The sequence below is a fragment of the Anoplopoma fimbria genome, chromosome 3 (assembly GCF_027596085.1).
Source record: "Anoplopoma fimbria isolate UVic2021 breed Golden Eagle Sablefish chromosome 3, Afim_UVic_2022, whole genome shotgun sequence".
NCBI classification, from domain to species: Eukaryota; Metazoa; Chordata; class Actinopteri; order Perciformes; family Anoplopomatidae; genus Anoplopoma; species Anoplopoma fimbria.
The window spans coordinates 13,192,434-13,216,988 of NC_072451.1; the positions used below are offsets into that span (position 1 = coordinate 13,192,434).

The 24,555-nt window shown below is 41.5% G+C and overlaps 1 protein-coding gene across 1 annotated transcript; it reads right to left on the reverse strand.

Annotated features, from left to right (window-relative positions):
- Positions 1 to 2,034: 2,034 nt before the first annotated feature.
- rsph4a (radial spoke head component 4A) lies at positions 2,035 to 23,312 on the reverse strand. The gene is made up of 7 exons (XM_054596837.1): positions 23,206 to 23,312; positions 10,885 to 11,107; positions 5,673 to 5,954; positions 4,967 to 5,416; positions 4,745 to 4,886; positions 2,792 to 2,909; positions 2,035 to 2,684 (listed from the first exon to the last, which is right to left on the reverse strand). Exons 1-7 carry the CDS (start codon positions 23,301 to 23,303, stop codon positions 2,450 to 2,452), a joined length of 1,548 nt encoding a protein of 515 aa, XP_054452812.1. The 5' UTR covers positions 23,304 to 23,312; the 3' UTR covers positions 2,035 to 2,449.
- Positions 23,313 to 24,555: the final 1,243 nt, after the last annotated feature.

The following is a 24,555-nucleotide window of genomic DNA, read 5'->3' on the forward strand; positions in this document are numbered from 1 at the left end:
ACCTACAATCGTAAAACCGTGATTCCAATGGAAAACATATTGATATCTTCCGAAAGATAATACTCTGACGAGCGCAGAGATGTACTTTTTATGTTTGTTGTTTTAAAAAATGTGAGCTTCAGAGCAGGTTAGAAAACTGGTACTATCTGCTTTCTTTGAGAAATTGACGTCAGATTTAACATGGAGTCTAATGGAGCAGTTGGTTGGAGTTCATGTTGCTTTTAGGCACATGGAGTCAAATGTGTACGTCTGTTAGATTCCATAGTGTTATGGCTGCGACTAGGACAAGTTTATCTACAATTTGACCCAAAGAATTATGCCCGAAGAGTGAAAATTGTGGGAATTCTGGCAACTTTAAAATATTTTTTTCACAACATTCTGAAGCTCCTCTCACACATAAATATATTTATTCCCTTTTTCTTTGTTTTCCCTATTGTACCAAAAACATATCGAAAGTGACCCCAAAAAGCAAGATATGTACTGAACTGTGAATATTGTGTACCGCTAGAAGCCTATTCATAACCGTCACATTGTAATTATGATTATTAACTTACTGACACATTGCCTTCAATAGTCCACCTTCATTCTCTCTGTCCCCCCCATACACACACACACACACACACACACACACACACACACACACACACACACACACACACACACACACACAAGCAACTCAGGACTCCTCTTCTATGTAATTATCAGTCCTCATTTCTTTATTGTAAAAAAAGCAAGATGTAGGCTAATCATTTCCAAAAGTCATAACATGTTTTTGTTAAATAAATTGATCCATATTTCTTGGGATTTAGCTTTTGAAAAAAACAGTTTCACTGCAGTCAAAAAACGTTATAAACGAGGCGGTCTCAAAGCAATCTAACAGCACCATAAGTCACACGTATTTAACCACAACAACATTAAATCTTTTTTCTTTGCATTAAAAACTTAAATTAAAGTGACCCTATTATGCTTTTCCACTTTTTCCCTCTCCTTTTGTGTCTTATATATATATTTTTGTACACGTAAAAAGTCCGTAGAGTGTATAACCTGAAGTCCACACCTAAAGGAGTTACCCTCCCCCTCAGAAGCTCCTGAGCTGCCTGAAACTGCTCCATTGAATTCTCTCCTTCACTTCCGTAACTTTATGAGGTCACAATGTTACGGAAGTGACGTAAAACTCCTTCCGGCTAGTTTGATCCTCAAACTACAAAAGAGAGACGGAGCTGAAGCTCCGGAGTAAGAGTTTTTTGAAATGTGAAATGTTGACCAATCACAACAGAGCGGGCTAGCTGACCAATCAAGGCAGACTTTGCTTTGTGGAGGGAGGAGCAAGCGCTACAATGGAGCATTTTAGAGAGAGGGTGAGAAGAGGTGCTGCAGGACAGCCAGGAGAAGAAAAACAAGGCGGATTATGAGCATTAATGTGTGTCAACATGTTGTAACTGTAACTTGAGATAAAAATATGCACCCGGAAAATAGCATAATAGGGCCTGTTTAAGTAAATGTATGTAATCAGTCAAATTTAGTTAAAGTAGTTAAAGTAAAAGTATTGATTGTGCAGTAAAATGTTCTCTGTCAGTTATTTACACTGGACAACTCAAATCTCCTGGGAATGAGCCATGGATGACCAGATTGGTACGGGGGCTTGCTGTTCTGATTTGTCACACCAGAACAAAAATACCTAAATTGATGTGTCGCAACTAACTGGGATAGATCCAGGAAGAAGCCGGAGCTCCCAGGAAACCTGAAGGAATTACTCAATTACCCGATAATTGAATGGAAATGTAATTTGGGGGAAAACTGATCATGAAAAAAACACTTTCTAATTAGTGACAAAAATTATGGATATTTGCTCTCTGACGGATTAAAAAACAGATTAAAGCAGATTAAAAAACCAGATTAAAAAACAAAGGCTGAAAAGAATATAGAGTTGTATACAAGTTTATTCTGACTCCACTAAACGGTAGTCAGTCATACCCTTTTATTTATTCATATTGAGTTGAATTGAATTTTTGAGTTTCTTTTTTTTTTGCAGGATATATTAACATAAATGAGGGTACATGTTTTTGTTCACTACTTTGGATACTACTTGGATACTACTTTGCTAACATGTGCTACCAACAGGTACCAACAGGTAGCACATGTGATCATTCCAGACGATCTGGACTGTTCACTGCTGGTTATTGGTGCGCACTGCAGCTAGGGCAGAACCAGTTGGTTACATCAGTAAAACATTGTTCCATAGTGTGACTAGTGGTCAAAAATTCTGTAGGATACCTAAACAAAATATGGGTACATTGCAACCGCAAGCATTGCCTCATCTTTACACAACTGACCTGTTCAGATATTTAACTTATTAACTTGAATCTACAATATCAAGCCATGTTGCTCAGTTAACTTATTTATTTGGCCATTGACTTAAACATAAATACTTCAATGTGTAACTGTTTTCTCAATCCTCATCTTCCTCCTCGTCCTCATCGTCGATGCCCTCCATCTCTTCCTGGGCCGCTCGTTGCTCCTCCAAAGCTTGTTTCAGCACCTGCTCTTCCTCCAGTCTGGAGTCCACGGCCTCTGTGATTTCTGGTCCGCTTCGATATTCTTTCTGTGGCAGCGGGGGTACAGGTGGGCTGTACCCTTCCCCTGTATACTTCAGACCCCATCCTACATACATGTTCTCAAACTTCCTAAATTAGGAGAAAGCACATGGTTGTTTGTAAATTACAACATTGTCTTTAGGATACTGTGAGAAATCAAATACAGGAAGTCAGAGTATTCTGATCTTTTCACATACTTTCCACAAGCATATGCATATGCCCCTGGCCAAAGGTTAGAACGTTGCAAAGCTACTGCATGCTGGGAGGTGAGAGCAGAAGACACCTTGGATGTCCATGGAGGAATGTTGAACATTTCTGAAAGACAAAAATTTTGAAAAGATTTAGCTGCCTTCAAGGACATAGGTTTAGTTTATTTATCCATTGTCAGTGTATTACCTAATGTGGACGATGGTTGGCACGTAACCAGTTTGGAAAAACAGGCAGGAGTAAAAAAAGCAAAGAAATATACTCCTGTGGACAGGGGAGCAGCAAAATGTATTAGAGCTACCTTCAAGAGAGGCCACCCTGGAAAATCAGTATTTGTTCATGTGTACCCTATATTAAGAATATTTTCACCGCCTTATCTTGCCTTTAGACAGCCCCTTCCAACTAGGAACTGAACAGAAAGTAAAACTAATCTATGCTCTATTGCACTATTCACAACCGTGTCCGGGGATCCAGCACACGGCCACGGTCCCATTGTTTTCAAACTGAGGAGAAAGAGACAGGGTTGCCGTGCTGGGGCAGAACGTTGCGCCAGGAAGAGACGTTATAAACACGAAGTGCTATACAAGACAAGAACGCTGCAGTAGAAGGTTTCCGTATCATACGGGCAGACAGGACAAAGGAGAGCGGTAAGAGGAAAGGAGGAGGTCTGGCAGTGTTTGTTAACGATACATGGTGTAACTCGGGCACATCACTATAAAAGAACAAACCTGTACTAAGGTAGATCCGATCACTACCTGGTGCACCTCCTGCCTGTGTACAAACCTCTGGTTCACAGACAGCCAGCTGTCACACGCACAGTCAAAAGATGGTCTGATGAGGCTGATGAGGCTCTGAAGGACTGTATTGACTCTACTGTGTGGGAAGTTTTCAGTGATGCCCATGGGGAGGACATCGACAGTCTCACACACTGCATAACGTACTATATTAGCTTCTGTGTGGTGAACATACCCACCAGGACTGTACAGTGTTTTTCCAACAGCAAACTCTGGATCACTCCTGGGACAAAGGCCCTCGTCAAGGATGAAACAGGATGAAAATGGAGGATCAGTTGCAGCAGAAAAACTTCAATGGGGTCTGGAAGGGCCTCAAAACCATGTCTGGCCACAGGGGACACAACCAACAGCCTACGGGGGACCAAAAGTGGGTAAATGATCTGAACTTATTTTTTAACAGATTTGATCAGTCATCCACCCCTCCCCCTATCCAGACCTCTCTGCTGCTGCAACCCCCATCATCTGCAACCCCTGTAGACTACCTGCTACACAGATGCCTCTCTCACCTGGAAAAGGCTGGAAGCACAGTGAGAATCACGTTCTTCGATTTCTCCAGTGCCTTCAACACCATCCAGCCTGTGCTTCTGAGGGACAAGCTGGAGCAGTCAGGGGTGGACCACCACCTCACAGCATGGATCCTGGACTGACTCACCAACCATCCACAGTATGTGCGGATACAGGATTGTGATAATGACCTGGTTTCCTGCAGCCCGGGGGCCCCACAAGGAACCATTCTGGCTCCCTTCCTCTTCACCCTCTACACCTCAGGGCCTAATCACGGCCGCCGATGAAAGGGAGTACAGGGAACTGAACAAGGACTTCATAGGTTGGTGCTAGCGGAACCGCCTCCAGATCAACTCAGGGAAAACCAAAGAGCTGGTGGTGGACTTCCGCCGGGGTAAACACTCTCCTCCGGTACCAGTGAATATCCAGGGAATGGTATAAATAAATGGTAAATGGACTGTACTTGTATAGCACTTTTCTAGTCTTCCGACCACTCAAAGCGCTTTTACACTACATATCATCATTCACCCGTTCACACCCATTCAAACACTGATGGCAGGGGCTACTAAGGTGCCACCTGTCCATCAGGACACTAATTAACATTCATACACATACATACACCAATATCAAAAGTCAAAGACTGACCTGCATCTTGGGAGAGGGGTGTAAGCAGAGGAGGTCCAACTTCTGGCTCAGGTTCATCAGGCTCTTCCTTCTCGTCAGCCTCTCCTTCCTCATTAGAGTCTTCTCCTGGCTTCAAAGCCAGGTTTACCCAAGTACAGCGGCCCTAAAACAGTCCATATTCACACATTCAATAAGTACAGTTGAGAAAATGGTCCGTGCACTTCCTTGGATCAGACATTATACCTGCTGCAGAATGTTCTGAACATGATGCACCCAGGTGGACAAAGTCTCAGCCATCTCAACAACAGGAATGTCTTCAAAGTCAGGATTCACTTCAAAGCTGTCCTGAGCTGGCTCGTCTTCCTCATCACCTTCCTCGTCCCTAGCCTGAAAGAAGCCCTGGGGGCTGACCTGTGTGCCAGCAGAGATCCGAGCAATCTGTGCTCTCAGGTAGTTGGCTTCATTCCCGGGGAAAGGGGGATAGCTGACAACTTGGGTATCCAGCCTCCCAGTGAAGAATTTACGGATCTGGCGAGCCACAGTGATCTGTGCTGGACTGACTGAAGGAAGCTTTACCCAAGGAAGACCAGGCTCTTTGCACACATAATAAACAAACTTGTTAGCGCCTGTTCCTAGGGCCTCCTTTTGCACTGGTGGTAGGGGTTTATAGGTTGACTGAGGAAGTGGATCCATCTGAAAACAAAGCCACCACAAGACCAGAAAAATTACTCATAAACACTTCTTTACCTTGAAAAAGATTTAATGAATGAAATTAATTTCCATTTCATCCCAATCACATAGTGTTAAACATTGTAACTGGGAGGTGCAATCAAATATGTATCAGATAAAGGCCTGGGTCTTCCTGAAGCTGAGGTAAATAATTACCCCTGCCACAGTCTGAGAATGAATTAACAGTATCTGATACATTGACTACCTTCCTCTTTCTCACCTCATTCTCTTGAGTATCTGCTTCTCTCTCCTCTTCCTCAGCTAATTCTTCAGAGCTCTTCTCTTCCTCTTCCTCCCCCTCTCTGTACTCTGCTTCAGCAACAATATAGCTGCTCTCCGTTCCCAGAATTTTGCCCCACAGTCGGCAGCGCGGCAGCGCCTGCCACTCAACAAGCTGCTTCAGTGCGAGGAAAACCCTCTGCATCTCTTCTCTGCCCAGACCTACTCCAGCCTGCTCCAAGTAGAAGCCAATCTCACTCACATTAGGGAGAGGTGTTTCCATCTGATGAAGACCAATGAATGTGTTAATTACACAAATTCAGCTGTGGTTACTATGTTAGTAATACCCACAAGATATTGTTTTAATATATTTTTAGGTTAGCCTAGCAGGCAACATTATAATGGCAACTCATCATTTACATATGAGGGTTGCGGGAATCAGTAAAACAGCAAGGACCCTTGCCAAAAGACTGAATAAACATAAGCTTTCTTTGAACACCAGACCGAAACCCCTCACAGCAACGACCAGAATGAGGTCAAAGGGCATCGACCGGGAGTTGTTGTGTGGCCAGAGAAAGATCAAGGAGGATATTCACTTCTGACATGAGAGACCATTTTGGAACTGCGACGGGAGTTACCATCTCCCCTTCTATCCAACCACCTGTTATCTTGTGACAGAAGTTCCATACTTGCACTTAAAAGGTTTCTGGTTATAATGGTTATAATTAAAAGGGTTGGGGAATATTTTTCAATACTAGTGCCAATAAGATTTGGTTCTGATACTAAACTTTTTTTTTTCCTTTGAGCAATATATTTTAAAACCCTCTCTATGAAGAATATGTTAATCATATAGCCTAAGATCTTTCATAAGTTATTACAATGCATTTATAAGACTCAATAGAACTTTTAATAAATGTTATAGTCATGCATGACAACTTAGTAGGCATCCGGCTGTCAGCTCTGACAATGGATTGTGCCTGAATGGTTGTCAGCTTTGTTTCAACTGTGACAGTGGTTGTGCACTTCAGCCCCATTCTGGAGAGGCATTCTCTTCCACAGTTGGCTAGACTAACAGAGAGGGGTCTGGTAGAGGATGTTGACATTATAACTACCATAACTTTAACAAGTTATAAAGACACAAAGAGAACTGTGTAACACTTTTTATGACACCCATGTATATATTGCATTATAAACAAAATGATAATGTGTTGTCAATTTCTGAATATGATCTTTGCAAAATCCTTGCAAAAAATGTAAAAGAGTGATCAGCAATTATGAAGTATTATTATACTTTAACTTATAAACCATTAAAGCATTATGAACATTTATGAGTGCTTAATTATACAGTGATATTAGCAGGTTACAACACATTATAATTATGTTCATGATGCATTCAATTGTAAATTTCCATGCTGCAGGACTAATAAAGGATTATCTTATCTTATTTTAAAGACATAGAGTTTCCGGAAAAAAAAGTAAAATAACGAATACTATTTCTACTTTGACAATATATAGCTTTCAGCTTTCTAGCAATGTATTTCAGTTCTTAGCTACTTTAAATAATATAGTTTGTCAAATTACTTGGTTTTAACAAACTGATGAAAGAGGCTATAGCATGATATTGGGAGTTTTACTGTCAGCGAACAGCTCGGAGAGACGGCAACCAGGGTAGGGCAGGTTAGCACCCCAAGCTGCAGCTCTCAGGAGAGAGCACCCACAAATATCCTACGAAGAACCTTCTAGGATTTACCCCAAATGGAAAGATACTGGTAACGACCCAAGCTAATGAACAAACAACTATGAGTGCAGCCTCAACAGTGCCTCAGCAGTAGACATATTCAGAAGGCTTCCTAATTCCTGGATTCCTAAAAACAATGATGCAGGAGATGTCAGAAGAGCTCCTATATAGACACCTTGGTGTGACCTGGGACTCCTCCCTCTGAAAAGGCAGGAATCCCAGGTGTTCCAAGATGGCGTGGTAATCGAACTGATAAGAGAGTGCAGAGGTCCCCGGTCCAAATCATGCAACCGACAACCACTGATAAGAGCGTTCACGGGTGATCTAACATCAAGATGGCGCCGTGGATGGCAGCCTCGGTACTGCGCTCTACTTTTTCTGTTTTTGTTTATTTGTCTAGTCTCCAGCTCTCCCTCTCTGATCACATTCAGCAGAGAGGAACTCTTAAACTTCCGACAGTCCACCGGTCAAACTTTTTCGCCATTTTTCATTGAACCAGAAAGTTTTACAGAGCTTTTAGTTGGAGGAGCAGCGGCTCTCTATGGGATTTGCAGGAGATGCCGACGGCGGAATCTGCTTCTATATTAACGAATGTTGGTGTACAGATGTCACAGTGTTGAAGAAATCATGCAGCCCTCTTTTAGATACTCTATTCATAGTCCGCAAACCATTTTATTCACCGCAGGAGTTTTCCTCATTCATTCTGGTCGGTGTTTACATCCCACCTCCGGCCTGTGTTAGTGAGGCTGCCCAGATAACTAACATGGAGCATAAATACCCAGACTCCCTTCACATAGTTCTTGGGGACTTTAACAGAGCAAACCTCAGCAAAGAACTGCCAAAATACAGACAGCATATCAAATGTCCCACCAGGGAGAAAAACACACTGGACCACTGCTACACTGTAATAAAGGACGCCTATCGCTCTGTCCCCCGTGCAGCCTTGGGACTCTCTGATCATTGTCTGGTGCATCTTCTCCCGACCTACAGGCAGAAACTAAAATCTGCAAAGCCTGTGGTCAAGACTGTGAGGTGATGGACCGACGAGGCAAAGCTGGAGTTACAGGCCTGCTTTGACTGCACTGATTAGAGTGTCTTTGAGGCTGCTGTTACAGACCTGGATGAGCTCACTGACACTGTGACATCTTATATCAGCATTTGTGAGGACACCGACCAAAACCTTCTGCACATATAACAACAATAAACCCTGGTTTACTGCACAACTCAGGCAGCTTCATCAGGCCAAAGAGGACGCCTACAGAAGTGGGAACAGGATCCTGTACAACCAGGCCAGAAACACACTGACAAGGGAGATCAGAGTAGCAAAGAGGTGCTACAATGAAAAGTTAGAAAACAGGTTTTCAACCAACGACCCTGCGTCAGTGTGGAGAGGCCTGCAGGAACTCACCAACTACAGGAGACTGAAAGTGGTGTGCCACCCTCCTGCCAGAAAGTCTGTGCTGACCAGCTGGCCCCTATCTTCATGCAGATCTTCAACCGATCACTGGAGCTAGGTAAACCCCCTCATGCTTCAAACGCTCCACTATCATCCCCAAGAAATCCTCCGTCTCAGGATTAAATGGCTACTACCGGGCAAACAGGTCGGTGGACGGATGCAGTCAACATGGCACTGCACTACATGCTGCAACACCTCGACTCCCAACGGACATACGCAAGAGTTCTGTTTGTAGACTTCAGCTCGGCGTTCAACACCATCATCCCAGTAATACTCCAAACCAAGCTCTCCCAGCTCACTGTGCCAGTTTCCATCTGTCAGTGGATCACAAACTTGTGCTCTCCCCACTGCTCTTCTCCCTCTATACTAACGTCTGCACCTCAGGAGATTCATCTGTCAAACTCAAGTTTGACACATGAATGAACAAATGACAAATGACACAATGGTCATTGGCCTCATCAAGGACGGTGATGAGTCTGCTTACAGACGGGAGGTTGTTCAGCTGGCCCTCTGATGTGGTCAGAACTACCTGGAGCTGAACAAGCACAAAACTGTAGCGATGACAGTGGACTTCAGGAGGAGCTTCCCAACACTGCACCCCCTCAACATACTCAAAAGCACTGCGTCAGCTCAGGAAGTACAACCTGCCTCAGGAGCTGCTGATTCAGTTTTACTCCGCCATCATCCAATCTGTTCCCTGCTGTTCCATCACTGTCTGGTTTGGATCGGCCACCAAACAGGACAGGAACAGACTACAGCGGACTGTCAGGTCTGCAGAGAGAATCATTGGTTCCAGCCTGCCCTCCATACAGGACTTGTACATCTCAAGACACCCGGTAAAACAGTTCCAACTCCTCCCCTCTGGTAGGCGCTACAGAGCACTGTACGCCAAAACAACCAGACACCAGAACAGTTTCTTTCCTCTGGCCATCACTCTGATGAACAATCAACCAGTCATACTGCAATAGCACCTCCATTTTACCTCCATTCTGCTCATTTAATTCCATTTCATTGTTGTTGTGTTTTTATGTTCATATACGTACTTTTATATATATATATATATTTATATTTATACTTGTATATGTAAGTTAAATGTTTATGCCTCCCTTATCCTACTTTGCTGTCCTTTTTTATCTGTTTTATTTGTCTATTTCTATGTATGTGCGTGAGAGCGACGGAAAAAAGCTGATTCTGATTCTGAACTACAGTATAAGTGCCTGGATGCAGGAGGCTCCTTCAAGGACTGGAGAGGCTCATTACATGTGCAAGAATGAGCTTTAATCCCTTTAAAAACAAGGTCCTCAGGAAAGGAAGAGTAACTGACTAGCTCTGCTCATCTGTGGGGGACACCCAAATTTCATCTCTGGCAAAAAAGCCAGTCATGAGCATAAGTAAGGTCTTCACCACTAATCTGAAGGACACAGCGCCACAAAACCAGTGATAACCACACACTTGGCTATCCACAGTAGACAAGTCAGGACTTCCTAGAAAATTCAGGGCCTAGATTTATCAACATGGAATCCTGCCTCAATGCCTCTGGCCACTGCTGATATACAAAATCCCAATCACCATAATGGCAGGCTTTGAAAGGAAGATCAACCAGTTACTGCGTAGGTGCGTAGGAAATTTCATGGGATATCTACGAATTATGGCACATCATTTTTTGTAGATATAGTTACAAATGCTGGATGAGACCAGACAGGCACACAAGAATCTTGCATAAATAAAATGCAGTCTAAAAATTAAACTTTTCAAAGAAAGAAAAAATAAACATGATTTGGAATCTGACTAGACATTCTATTGCAGCTGTCGGTACTTTTACATTACCGTTTTTGACACTTGCCACATATAAGATTCAATAAAATGCTGTTAAAAGAACAGTGATTTGTAACCTGGCTTATTTACATAAAATATGTTCACTTTACAATCCAATTTTACACAGGTAAGCCCTATCGCCCATGTCATTTCCCTTTCAAATCCCCAAGGCATATTCATAGTGTAGGTGTATGTTGCCAATACCAGTTCTTCCTCGTGGCCAGCCTCTTCGGGCCGAGAAAACAGCAGGCGCTGCTGATCAGCCAGCAGCTCAGCAGCTATAGTCTGTGGAAGGTCTCTCAGGGTTTTCTGCTTGTCCTCCAAAAAAGTCTGCTTCACATCGTGGCTCATATACTCAATCACATCAACTGCATTCTGTGGATGCTCATCCATCACCTTCATCAGCAACCCGGTGAGGTGGTCATAACTGGAACATTAAAGAAAGATGTCAGTGAAGGCTTCCTGAGCGTTTGACCATCATTTTTGAAAAGTGTCCTCCAAGAAATGTCAAACACACATATAAGCACATACTTACACAACAAATGTATCACTGTAAAGAGCACAGGCACCATGGGTCTGTTCCGTTTTGTATTATTTTATATGACTTTAGTGATAAGGAAAAGCACTCTTCCTGTGTTTTCAATATACACTTCAGACCCACTGAGTGCTTTTTTAAATTACATAAAATGTACTTACAGTTCATGTAATTGAAAATGTTCCTTTCAGTTTTCCTTTGCTGTTGACTCAGCCATTGTTCCAGTAAGGCCAATTCACCACCAGGAAGGGACAATACAATCAGTGAAGAGCAAGAAGAGCTGTCTTTAGAGGATTTTGAAGGATGAATGTGGGTTTCCTTCGTGCTCGTGAAACACCCACAATCCTATGTGCATGATGCATTTCCTGTCCCCCCGATTTGGAAACAGGGGAAATATGCGAGTTAACTTTCAGTTATTTCACCTCCGCAGTCCGGCCAAAATCAGATTCGAAATAACCAACTCAGTTGCAGAATCTTCAATCATATAAGATCTACAAGGCCTTAATAAAAGGTTTGTCACTAATTTTGCTACAGACTCGTCCAGAGAGCTTTTAATAGCACTGAGGCCATCAATGGCAGAGAGACAACAGGGTAGTTTCAGATTATTTTCTAACTGGGTGAATTAAGGCTTTGTTTCAAACCAACCAGATGTGGTGATTGTTGGAAGTGGAAAGACTCGACTAACCAATAGGTTTGAGCTTTATTTTGTTTCTGAGTTTGAAAGACGTGTGTTTTAGAATTGGCAAGAAAAAATTCCAAGTTTTTCAATGGAGTGTGGTAGCATGGCTGTTTCTTTTCACATCTATCATGTTTACTAGGCCTACATAGGGCTGGGTGATATTACCTAAAATGTATATCCAGTTATAAAAAAAAATTCTCTTTTGTATATTTTTGTGTTTAGCTACAGAAACCATTCAACTATAAAAGCGTTCAGCTCTTTAAGCACATTATGCCAGTTTCCACCTCTTAACTTTTTGGATGTATTAAGCTTTAAAAAAATTCAATGTAACTCAATGAAGAAAATCTTCAAATCCTATTAAACATACTCTACTTTGAAATGCTAATGCTCCTGCATAATATGAAGGAATTTTCAGACCGTTACAGATTTGATAATGGGTGTGTACTGGATGGAATGTTCAGAGGCAGGATGCATGACTTTATCGCTAGAGTGGTGAGAAATATTGAAAATTCTCCATAAATATTTTGAACTTACTCCCATTTCCAAAATTTCCCTTTTCATACAATGTTTTTGTAAAAATGTAGCAAATCTTGTCCTGGTCGCAGGAATATTACAATGCAATCCAACAGATTTACACATTTGTCCATAAATCCAAGCACCATAGCCACCCATGTTAAACCAGAACAAAATAATCTGTTGGACAGCAAATTGTACCACTTCTTTTAACCTGCTCTCACGCTCACATTTATGACACTACACACACATCTTTCTCACAATGCGTTCATAAAGAGGTCCTAACTTCTCAGTTAGGAGCTAATGTTTTTGCAGCCCCAACCCTTAAAAAAAGGCCCATCATTGAAAATGACATTACCATGGACAAACTGTATACAGGAGGCTTAGAATGAGGTTTTTTTTGTTGGAATAAAAGACCCCAAATATCATGCTTCTAGTATTACTACTACTGCTGTGAATACTGGCACTACTACTACTACTTCTGCAACTGATAGTACTACAACTGTTACTAATATTGCCTTTTTTACTGTTGCTATGACTTGACTACTTCTTCTGCCACTACTATTACTGATGCTGCTACTGCTACTACTGCTAGTCATACCTTTGCTACTGCTGCCAATACTGCTGGCGCAACTACTGTTACAATTGCTACTACTACCACTACCACTTCTCAACACTACTGATATTACTGTTGCTGCTCCTGCTGCTACTACTAACACTACTTCTTCTGTCATTTCACATTTCTGCATTTAGAGCAATGCTTTGATCTGTGCGAGTATACATTTTAAGAATTCACTCGCATTTTCTGCAAGAAATGCTTTTTTTAGTGAATAATTTCAATTCAATTTAATAACATTTATTTTGTATATCCCAATTTCCCAAAGTATTAGGTGTATGGGGCTGATCATCATGAGACGCGTTGATGTGTAATTTAAGTGTCCACACATGAGCTATTCAAATAAAGTCCTGAAAATTATCCATAGTTGGCTTGATCAGTTGGATGGTCTGTACCCTTTTCATATTCATTGACTCAAAGCAATACTCTACATTAAGATTTACATTATTTGAACTCATCAAAAGATGTTTTGAAAACTTTGATTCTTGGCTTAACTTCCTCTATCTTCTATGAACTGCTACATTTAATTTGAAATTGAAATTGACCTCAAATTAGTTATTAACTTTGACAGTTGTTGTGACAAGTAATTTAGATTCCAACAGCCAAACGTTAAAGGTAAGGTTACAGTAAATGTGCATTTAGCGCAATAATCCATCCCGTTTGGTTTTGGCTGTAGCACCTCTATAGTCTTGTGCGCTATTTTAGGATTCAAATAATTAGTCCAAACCTTTGACTGAGTTATCCCTGCACACGTCATCCTTGTCTTAGGTTTTTGATCACCTACTTAAGGGAGACAGGGAAAACTTGAACTCCACTATATATCTAGAACTTTATAATAGTAGCAATATTTAACATAAGCTTAGCTTATTTGTGTTGTTGTATTTGTTTAAATAATATTACAACGTGCATAAACTCAGCTAAATGTCTGGTTCTAAAGGCATAAGGATTAAACAGCATCTTAGGCTACACTCCCTTATCAACTGAAGATGCAGTCAAAAAGTAAAAAAATAATGTCCTTAAGTCCTTTCCAAACCACTTTTCCTTGACCTTGATGGAAAACTTCATAAGGAAAGATTGGACAATGTGCTCAGAGAGTAACTCTGATGTTACTGACGTGGGCTTGCCATTGAGATCGTTGAAGATGAACTACTTAAAGCTCATCTTACACTTCGCCTTATAATATTTTCTCTCTAAGTATGTCAATAGGTTCGAATTGGATGAGATAACCTACTGAAGGTATGCAGTTCCTCTTCAATACGGCCCAATAAAGACAAAAAGGGTTAGGACCACTTTTCTACATTTGGTGCAATTGTATATATATATAGCGGGTAAAATAAGTCACCAAACGTCACCATTTTCCTCAGTAAATATATTTCTAAAGGTGCTATTGACATGAAACAACCCAAGTAATCCATACAAAGAAAACCAAACAAATAAGTTCAGAAATTAAGTTATGTGTAATAAAATGGAATGACACAGGGAAAAAGTACTGTGTCATTCCTGTGAAATACTGGGAGAATATAGTCTGGTCAGATGAGACCAAAATTGAACTCTTTGGATGCCATAATACACACCATGTTTGGAGGTCAAATGGCACTGCACATCACCCCAAAAACACCATACCAACAGTGAAGTTTGGAGGTGGGAACATCATGGTGTGGGGCTGTTTTTCAGCATACGGCACTGGCAAACTTCATATAATTGAAGGAAGGATGAATGGAAAAATGTACCGAGACATTCTTGATAAAAATCTGCTGCCATCTACCAGGATGATGAAGATGAAACGAGGGTGAACATTTCAGCAAGACAATGATCCCAAACACACAGCCAAGGAAACTCTCAATTGGTTTCAGATAAATAAAATAAAGCTGCTAGAATGGCCCAGCCAATCACCTGACTTGAATCCAATAGAAAATCTGTGGAAAGAACTAAAGATCAGAGTTCATAGAAGAGGCCCACGGAACCTTCAAGATTTGAAGACTGTTTGTGTGGATGAATGGGCCAAAATCTCACCTGAGCAATGCATGCATTTCTCCAAACAGGAGGCGTCTTGAAGCTGTCATTACCAACAAAGGCTTTTGTAAGAAGTATTAAATAAATTTCAGTAAGCGTGTTCAATACTTTTTCCCTATGTCATTGCATTTTATTACACATAACTTAATTTCTGAACTTATTTGTTTTGTTTTCTTTGTATGTATGGATTACTTGGGTTGTTATCGACATCTGGTGAAAATGTCATGTCAATAGCACCTTTAGAAATATATTTACTGAGAAAAATGGTGACGTGTTCAATAATTTTACCCGCTGTATATCCTATCCTGAGTGGGGCCTTATGACCAGGGCCATATCCGTGTGGATTATTTAACTACAGTATGATTCAGCACTTTACCCCTGTTCTGCTTTCCATGTCCTCTTTTCGGAGGGGAAACTGTCTGGACAGCAAGTGGATTTAAAACGTAAAACATCTTTCAGAAAGGCTGGTAAAACATGACAGATGTGCATCGCATGTGGATAATGGCATCTAGTGAGGCTTACTGGGAACAACAAATGTTGCCTCTAAGCTTGACCATGCAAACAGACGGCACAGAACAATACAACCGTCAGACTGAAGAAAACATGTTCTTGGCAGAATTATAACCTGTATAAAACTTTTGTTAAAAGTGTGAAATTGCCTTGCGTAGACATGAGAAGTCTGCCGTCTCGATAAACTCTGGCATTTTTAGATGCATATTTGAGACCACGTGCGAGGGAGACTCCAGGCTAAGATGCCATTACAATGCTCAACCCTATTTAAAGGGCACTTTAGCCATTATTCAGAACTAACTTTTGGATTTCATGTACAATGTTTACAAGGATGAGGTTTCTCAACAGATGACAAATGCATCTTTCGTTGCTGGTCATGGGTAGGCTATTTGATGTTGAGAGATCTTTAACATTGTCCTTTGGCGATCTTATATTGGTATGGTGAGATATGTCGTTAGATCTTTATTGTGTAATATAAGATGGCATTATTTTGTCATCACTGCTGTTGGCGATGCATTGGTCACAGCAATGGCAATGTCTCCCATCTCAAACTTGCGCACTTGGTTGTGAGAGTTTAGTTCAATGTGATAGATCGATGGTATGTTTGGATTGAATCATCAATTTTTCTTGTATGCATATTGTGTGGCCGCACTAAAATGTTCATATCGAAATTGCCACTGCATATAAAGCAAGTCTTTATGTGTCTTTCTCATATCCCGATAGTATTGCTAGGGACCAAAGGGCGTGCAGTATGACAGTTTGTACAAATTGTACACACGCCATGTTCAATATTAATAAACTTTGGACAAACAATCAAGCGGCAGGACTTCAAGGCTCTATGGACGCAAAGAAGCTCATTGACCGCGGCCTACCTTTGCTGCTGAATGCTGGATAAACTGATTGTATAAAAAAACTATTCTTCACTTCTCTTGGGTCGAACAGGAATCCATTGAAAATTTCAGAAATCCTTTTGACAAAAGCTTTTCATGAAATTTCAAAAATGAATTAATATTATATTTAATTAATATTGAATGTGTTGAATAATACAATTTGAACTTGTCCCCCAAAACTTACCTCAAAATGCTTTCAAATTTTAATTTTCTAAATCAAGGCCTAAATTCTTAAACCCTTTGAAAATAGTTAATTCGTTTTTATCACAAGGGAATTTCTCATGTATCACAATACGCATATACAATGGAGTTGACTTATTTTCAAAACGACAGCATACAGCAAAATGGCATCACATTCAACCTCCGTTGTAATTTAATCATTTTCCATGAGGATCACGGAATGCATTGTAACCCACCGAGCAAGCTAGCTAGCGTCGCTGTGTCCCAGCGCGGATGCTATTGGCCCAATCCGGATATAACGGTCGTGACGCACTTTCCGGTCTTTCAACTGACATTTTCTTTGGCGATCGCCAACGGAACGTAAGTAATATTATTTTATACATATCAAAGAATTTACGTGTCAAATTTCTTGAAAAAATACGGACGTTTACATATGTAATTACTATATGAAAGTGAGTTTGAGGAGAGAAAGCTGTAAGAACACTTGACTTGCGCGACGATATTTTACTCTGAAGAGTACTGCTAATATCTGTTAGCTAATGAATGCATTTTTTAGCTAGCTTGACACTACTTTGTCTAGCCAATGAAAATGTAGAATAATGTGTGACATAATCTGTTGTTTAGTGGAGGTAGGCAGAAATGTTGGACGTCAGAAAAAAAAGTTGTTGCCGCAGGAAACACGAACAACTATCGTAGCGCTAGTAAAAGGCAGGCAGCTGTTTGTTTGTTTGATTGTAGCTCTGACGGCAGACATTAATAAAATATATTATTTTTCTTGTTTTTCATAAGCCAGGCTACATCAAGTATATTCATGCATAATGATTTAATAAATTATGCAATAATATTGGTGTGTTGGTGTGTGTTTGAGAGTGAAAGAAGTCTGTACAAGTGATGAAAGTCAGCAGTGGCTCTTATGATTAGAAATATTTTGTGCTAGGTTATACATAAGGTTAACCAACATGTTGTATTTAATATTGTTGGGTTTATGTTCCTGACTGAAAAGATAAAGAACAGATTGAGTGAGGGAGAAGCAGAGTCAGCAAGAGGAAGACAAATTGATAAGAACTAGGAAAGAGAAAGAAATTATTCAAGTAAGAAAGGTAGGTAACGTGTGTCGGTGTGAGAGTTTGTTTCCTTTACAGGAGGATCAAGATATCAAAAAAGAAGATATAGATATAGAAATTGTAAAGCTGCAATCGTTTAAGGTAATTATATTCATGTCTATGCATGTGGTAAATATGCATGTGTCTCATCATCGGGCAATTTATAGAATTCATCAACCTTATTAAGACATGAAATGTGGCTTTAAAACAAATTTAGAATTAAATTTATGACTGTCAAAAAATGTATGTATATTTGCAGATGCCCAACATCAGGCAAATTAGGAAGAGGGAGAGGAAGACGAGGAAGTGGACCCAGGAGGCCATGGCACAGGCCCTACAGGAGGTGGAAGCAGGCAGGCTGAATCAACGGCAGGCAACCCAGCAGTTTGGGGTCCCGACGTCCAGCCTGAGTGACCGAGTCAGTGAAAGGGTGGCCACAGACTTTGTTTATGGTCAGAGGACTCTCCTCACCCCTGCAGATGAAGATTCCCTGGTGGAGTACCTTCTGTATTCTGCCAGTCATGGGTTTCCACTGACGAAGCCTCAGGCCCTGGCCCACGCTCTGGCCATATACAACCACCGCCATCCAGAGCAACAAAAAACAGTGCTTGGCCAGACGTGGTGGATACATTTTAGGGAGCGGCAACACCATCACCTTACCGCCCGGACCCCAGACATAATCGACCGTGGGAGGGCATCCTGTGCCAAGAGGGGGCCAATTGAGGAGTATTTTAGGCTCCTCACCACCACCCTGGAGGAGCACGGGTTGAGGGAGAAACCCTGTCAGATATATAACTGCGACGAGACGGGGTTTCAGCTGGACTCTACGAGTAGAAAGGTCATCGTGCCCCAGGGGACCAAACACGCATATAGGCAGGCCCAGGGAACCAGGGACCACATCACCGTCCTGGCCTGCCTCAACGCAGCTGGGGAGTATGTCCCCCCTTTTATTATCTACAAGGGGGGATATCCATGGGGCCCCTACAACAAAGAAGGGGTTCCCGATACCCTTTACGGGAAGTCGCCAGCAGGGTACATTGACGGTGAGCTGTTTAGGAAGTGTTTTGTCGGGCACTTCCTGAAGTTCGCCGCGCAGGAGCGCCCGCTGCTGTTCATCATGGATGGACATCAGTCCCATCTGGATCCAGAGCTGGTCCGGGCGGCACAGAGGGAGGGGGTCATCTCTTGTGCCTGCCACCACATACTTCTCACATCCTCCAGCCTCTGGATGTGAGTTTCTTTGGACCCTTGAAAGCAGATCTGTCGGCAGTGAGCCACTCCTTCTTGGTTTCCAAGAAGGAGTTTTCAAGGGTCCTAAGAGACTCCTACCAGAAGCTGAAGGATCGGAGAGTGGTGGTGGCTGGGTTCAGGAGGTGTGGCCCCTACCTTCTGGACCCAATGGCCATTGACTGGTCACGGGTCATGCCGTCCTGGCCGCGGTGTGGGACCTCCTCACAACCTCCGCCAACCCCATTGGCATCTTCCTGGGCTGCGCCTGATGTTGCCCTTCCCTCCCAACAGCCCCTTTACCCCAACCCATACATAACCCATCCCCTGGTAACATCAGGCCGGATAACGGTAGAACTGGCCCACCTCCTGGACGAAATAAACGGCAAGGTCAGGAGGAACATCACCAAGTCCAGGCTACTCACAGCTCAGGAGATGTCCGAGGTCATCGTGGAGGCGGAGGACCGTGCAGCAAGGAGGGAGGCCCAAGCTCTGGCCAGAAGAGGCCGAGAGCAGCTGCAAGCCGAAGACACCAGCCCGGCAGCCACTTCCTCTACCCTGTCTGGCGGCTCCCCCCAGCCGCAGAAGACCACTGTCCCTCGGGGCTACTACAGCCACCAGCTCCGGACTTTCCCTCGCCGGCCCCTCATCCCACTCTGTCCCCTCTTGTGCCTCCCACGGTCCCCGGCTGCCTGCCAGCAGCAGTACAACACCGCCCCCAAGCCTGCCTGCTGAGGGACACCGCCACCTTCCCCCATCTCCTGGTCAGCAAATGAACGGTTAAGCGAACCTATTTTGCATTTGAATTCACGTATAAATCAGAATGTATTAACTATTGTTATGCATAGACATTCTTATGAGTATGTATTTTAGTGTTGTAATAATAAAATATGATTATTATTTTAGAGCCTTCGACATCGGCAGCAGGACGAGGCCTCCATGGGTCCCAAACTCCTTCCTCTCCCTCCCACTGTAAATGCTTTTTATAATCTGAAAAACACAAGCAATATTATAACATCATGGATAGTAAACAAAACATGGTTATGCTTTCTGTTATTAGAAAGTAGACCGTCATCATCCAGCTCCTCTTCTGCTGGACCCACGACATCCACCGGTAGTATACTTAATGTTAACTTTCTTTGTATGCCAACACATGAAGACCTGATAAAAAATTGTACTTAAAAGGTAAAAAATTCTGTAAATAGGTCACACTCCTGTAGAGATGATGCTAACAGTTTGGGAGTGTTGCCGGTGCAGGGAACCTGACCCTCCGGAGAGTTCGGAGGGATTGGCGTCGTGGGTCCAGTGTGACAGCTGCCACACATGGTATCACACCATGTGTGTGGGCTGGGACGAGGAGCTGGATAATGAAGAGGATGATTTTAAATGTTTTTTGTGTCCGGATTTTTAATAAGATTTTCAATTTGTGTTTGGCTCGTTTGTATTTTAAATAAATCTTTTCAATCATCATCACAAGTCATTTGTCTTTTGCTTTAACAATGTAGCCTTTAAATCATGAATAATTGTGTTTTTAGTTTTGTGTGGCTGTGTAGCAACAAGGCTGTATATATAATATATAATCCTGCGGGCTTAATATTATTGTTGGAATGCTGATTAAGCATTCCAAGTATTGTTCTTCAAAGCTTTATTCTGTGTGGCTGTGTAGCAACAAGGCTGTAAAGCCTTGTGCAACAGCACAAAGTATATAATCCTGTGGGCTTAATCTTCTTATTCTTCTTCCATACAAAAGTTTGCCGCGTAACTTGTCCCGCAGCGTTGCAAGCACAAGCGTAAAAAATACATCAAAACGTGCGGCCTGGTCGGGAATCGAGTGCTATTTCGTTTCTCAGAGATTCGCCCAGCGGTTTCCACGGGAACGGGGAAAAAAGAAATTTCCCCATAGAGATGAATGCGTTTTGGGCGTGGAGAGAGCTTAAAAGCACTCAACTTTGGGCCCAGACTGACTCGTCATACTTTAACAGGAAAAAATGATTTGAGGTTTAAAATGTGAAAACAATGTAAGCCTTTTTCAGATTTACAATGGGTGTGTATTGCATGGAATGTTCAGACCTAGAGCACGTGATGTCATAGTTAGAGTGAGAGGAGCTTCAAAATCTTGTGAAAAAAATATTTTAAAATTGCCAGAATTCCCACAATTTTCACTCTTCAGGCATATTTTTGGGTTCAAATTGTAGATAAACTTGTCCTAGTCACAGCCATAACACTATGGAATCCAACAGTCTTACATATTTGACTCCATGTGCCTGAAAGCAACATGAACTCCAACCAACTGCTCCATTAGACTCCATGTTAATTCTGACGACAATTTCTCAAAGAAAGCAGATGGTACCAGTTTTCTAACCTGCTCTGAAGCTCATATTTTTTAAAACAACAAACATAAAAAGTACATCTCTGCGTTCGTCATAGTGTTAGCTTTCATAAGATAAGAATATATTTTCCATTGGAATTATGGTTTTACGATTGTAGGTAGGAGTTTGACAGCTAGTTTTGTTCAAAATCAGTGTCTGCTCTCCCCTCTCTTAATTAGTTCACCCAGGTGCTCCCTCACCATGGCAACCAGTGACACACGCACAGAAGCATGAGCACACGCACGCAGTGCCTGTGTGTGTGTGTGTGTGTGTGTGTGTGTGTGTGCGTGTGCGTGTGACCTATGAGTCTCAAAAACAGAGATGAGGAGCGATAGCTCTTCATTCTCAAGTGATCTCGTGGTCACATTTCAAACACCACAAACATAACAAATATATCAACGCGATGGGCACAGTCTTTTCTCTCTATTGATGATATTATTTTGGAGATTGGACTCAAATCATTTTTGAAATGTACCCCAAACTAACCCTCATGGTCACATTTTAAACACATACAAAACATACAACACATACAAACATAGCTTTAAACATGGCTCCACATTATATTTAATTAAAACCAACCAACTGAAGTCTTGGAGAGGAGACACAGTGTAGGGATTTTGATGCTAGCATGGTGATAGTCTTGGTTAAGCAGGACAAAATGGCTGACATATAAGATTGTTTATTGGGATTTAACTCTGTGAGAAAGGCGGCCTTCATGAACTTGGTCATTTGATTGACGGAGAGAATGTTTGTGTGTGTGTGTGTATTTCTCTATTTCTCACTCACTAACTCACTCTCTCTCCCTTTCTTTCTCTCTCTCTTTCACTCTCACCCTCTCTCTCTCTTTCACTCTCTCTTTATCTCTCACTCACTATCTCTCTCTTCTTTCAATCTCTCTCACTCACTTTTTCACTCTCTTTCTCTCTCATTAGATCACTCTCTCTCTCTTTCTCTCTCACTAGATCACTCTCTCTCTTTCTCTCTCACAATCTCTCTCTCGCTCTCACTCACTCAATCTCTTTGTCTCTTTCTCTCTCTCTCACTCACTCAACCTCTCTATCTCTTTCTCTTTCACTCTATTTTCTCTCTCACGCTCTCTCTCTTTTTCAATCTCTCTGTTGATAATATTATTTATGCGATTGGACTTTTTTTCAAATGAACCCCAAACTAACCCTAAATGAACCCCATTGATACAGCTGTCTCAGAACTGTTAATATATGCAACGTCTTCGGGCAGTAGCAGCCACACAGTCAAAATTTCTTGCGGAATTTTCTAGTTGTAATATTACTCTTACACTCTGCACTGTGTTTTATGATAGTAATTGTCATTTACAGTATATGTGTGCATAATTGTTAAATGCCATGCATCAACTGGTGATTTCCAAGAGATTGAAATGAGAAGAGTTTAACAAAACATCCAGCAGGTGTTGGTATACACTCAAATAGAAATTAAGGATCTTTTATTGCATAATTTGGAGTTGTTGAAACGTGAAATCTTATTGTGAAGGACAGAACTACGGTCCCGGATGTGTTGACAGCATAGAAGGTAATTTTGGCGACACTTGAACAAGTTAATATCCCCAAAAAAGCAGCAGCGCCAAGTGTTAACAACTGCGAGAAAAGTAATTCACCGGCGTTAGCGTCCTTTTACCGACTACGGTAAAGGCAAAGCTACATTTAATAATTAAAACGATATTTAGTTAGAAAGGTAAGAAGTTGAGCTTTAGTTTAACACCATTAAATCAACTGAAAACATTACACGATCATTTATATCAGTATTTTAAGTGCGTTTTTACTGGAATGTTAGCTAAAAACATCCGGATTGGGACAGAATTCCGTTAACATGAGTTAACGCCGCAACTGTTTGCACAATCATTCAAACATTACTTACAGGTTGATGTTGCTTTCCGTACTATTTGTCATCATGAAAGCCTTAAACGAAGCCGGTGACTGCAGTCTCTGCTCACTTTTGTCTCGCTTTGCGTCCATCTTGCTTCACTGTTTTGCTAGCGTTCACAATGCATTACCGCCGTGTAGATCCTAACTTCAGCAGTTACTATGGTTACTGTAACAGAATTGTTGCTAGGTTCGCGAGAGCAACGCGAGCCCCCTCGAGTTAAACATTAAAACAACGGTTAAAAAAAAAGGAAATGAAAGTTGGTAACTTGATACATAAGGATTTGTCCATGTCACACGTTGTTGTTATCTGAAAATAGAGGCTGTTCTTCTGCACTCAAAGGATAACTTTCACCACATCACCTTTTTATTAAACAGGCATGACATGTTGGCTTCCATGCAACGAGCTATCAGAATTTTCACTTGAGATTGTAAGTGTCTCCTTAATCCAGAGAAACAAACGATTTTTTCTTTCTCCATAAAAACTTTTTTAATTCCGAGATAATCTTGATAATTGCAGAAAAACATGGCTATTTATTTTGGCCCATGCGAATGCAGTACACTTTCTTACCTTTTCAAACCAGTGTCATGTAAATGAAACATGACATTGACCAGGTGGTATCATGAAATCAGCACGTATTTGTAGTCCTGACATTTGGCAAATTGCTGTGAATTAAACGTGGATCATTCGAAATAAATCAAATTTCCCTAACCTGTAAAACTCTCTCTCATAGCTACCACAGATTCCATTTGAAGGGAAAAAGATCACAACTCTCATAGCAAGACCTCAAACCACTGTAGGAGCACCATCCACTGTCCATCATTGTGCTACTAACAAGTCATACTCTGATAAACTATGGTGAAATATACTGCTCCTATGTTGCTTTTCTTCCAAAAGGTAGTCACTCATTTGATATGTTGATGATGCTGGTGGAGAGTGCTATTCAACACATGGCTTCAAACCTTCTATAGATGTTCAATTCAGATGAGATCTGGTAACTGAAGACCCTATAATATGATTCCCATCATTTCCTCACTCATCAAACCATTCTGTAATTCCTCATGTCATGTATGGTAACATCTGTATTCAAATGTTTCTCCACCAATATAGTCAGGTTTTTCCTTTAATATGTCTCATGTCTCTTCGTATACAAAAATGATATCAAATCAAATGAAAATACCTTTATAACCCTTTTAGATCACATCCTCGGTCATATTGCGCACCTTTTCAACAACATATATACAAAAAAGAAGGGGGAAAAAAACAGCTAAATGCCAAAATCAAATCATCTTTCTTCCTGTGAAACTAAATCTGACGTGTGCTTACTGAAGCTAGTACCATCCA

Coding starts and splice junctions, on each gene's coding strand:
- rsph4a (XM_054596837.1), bottom strand. CDS start 23,303: ATGGACGCAAAGCGAGACAAAAGTGAGCAGAGACTGCAGTCACCGGCT. Junction 5,417..5,672: donor CAGATACTCAAGAGAATGAG/GTGAGAAAGAGG, acceptor CTTTGTTTTCAG/ATGGATCCACTTCCTCAGTC. Junction 4,887..4,966: donor TTCAGAACATTCTGCAGCAG/GTATAATGTCTG, acceptor GGACTGTTTTAG/GGCCGCTGTACTTGGGTAAA.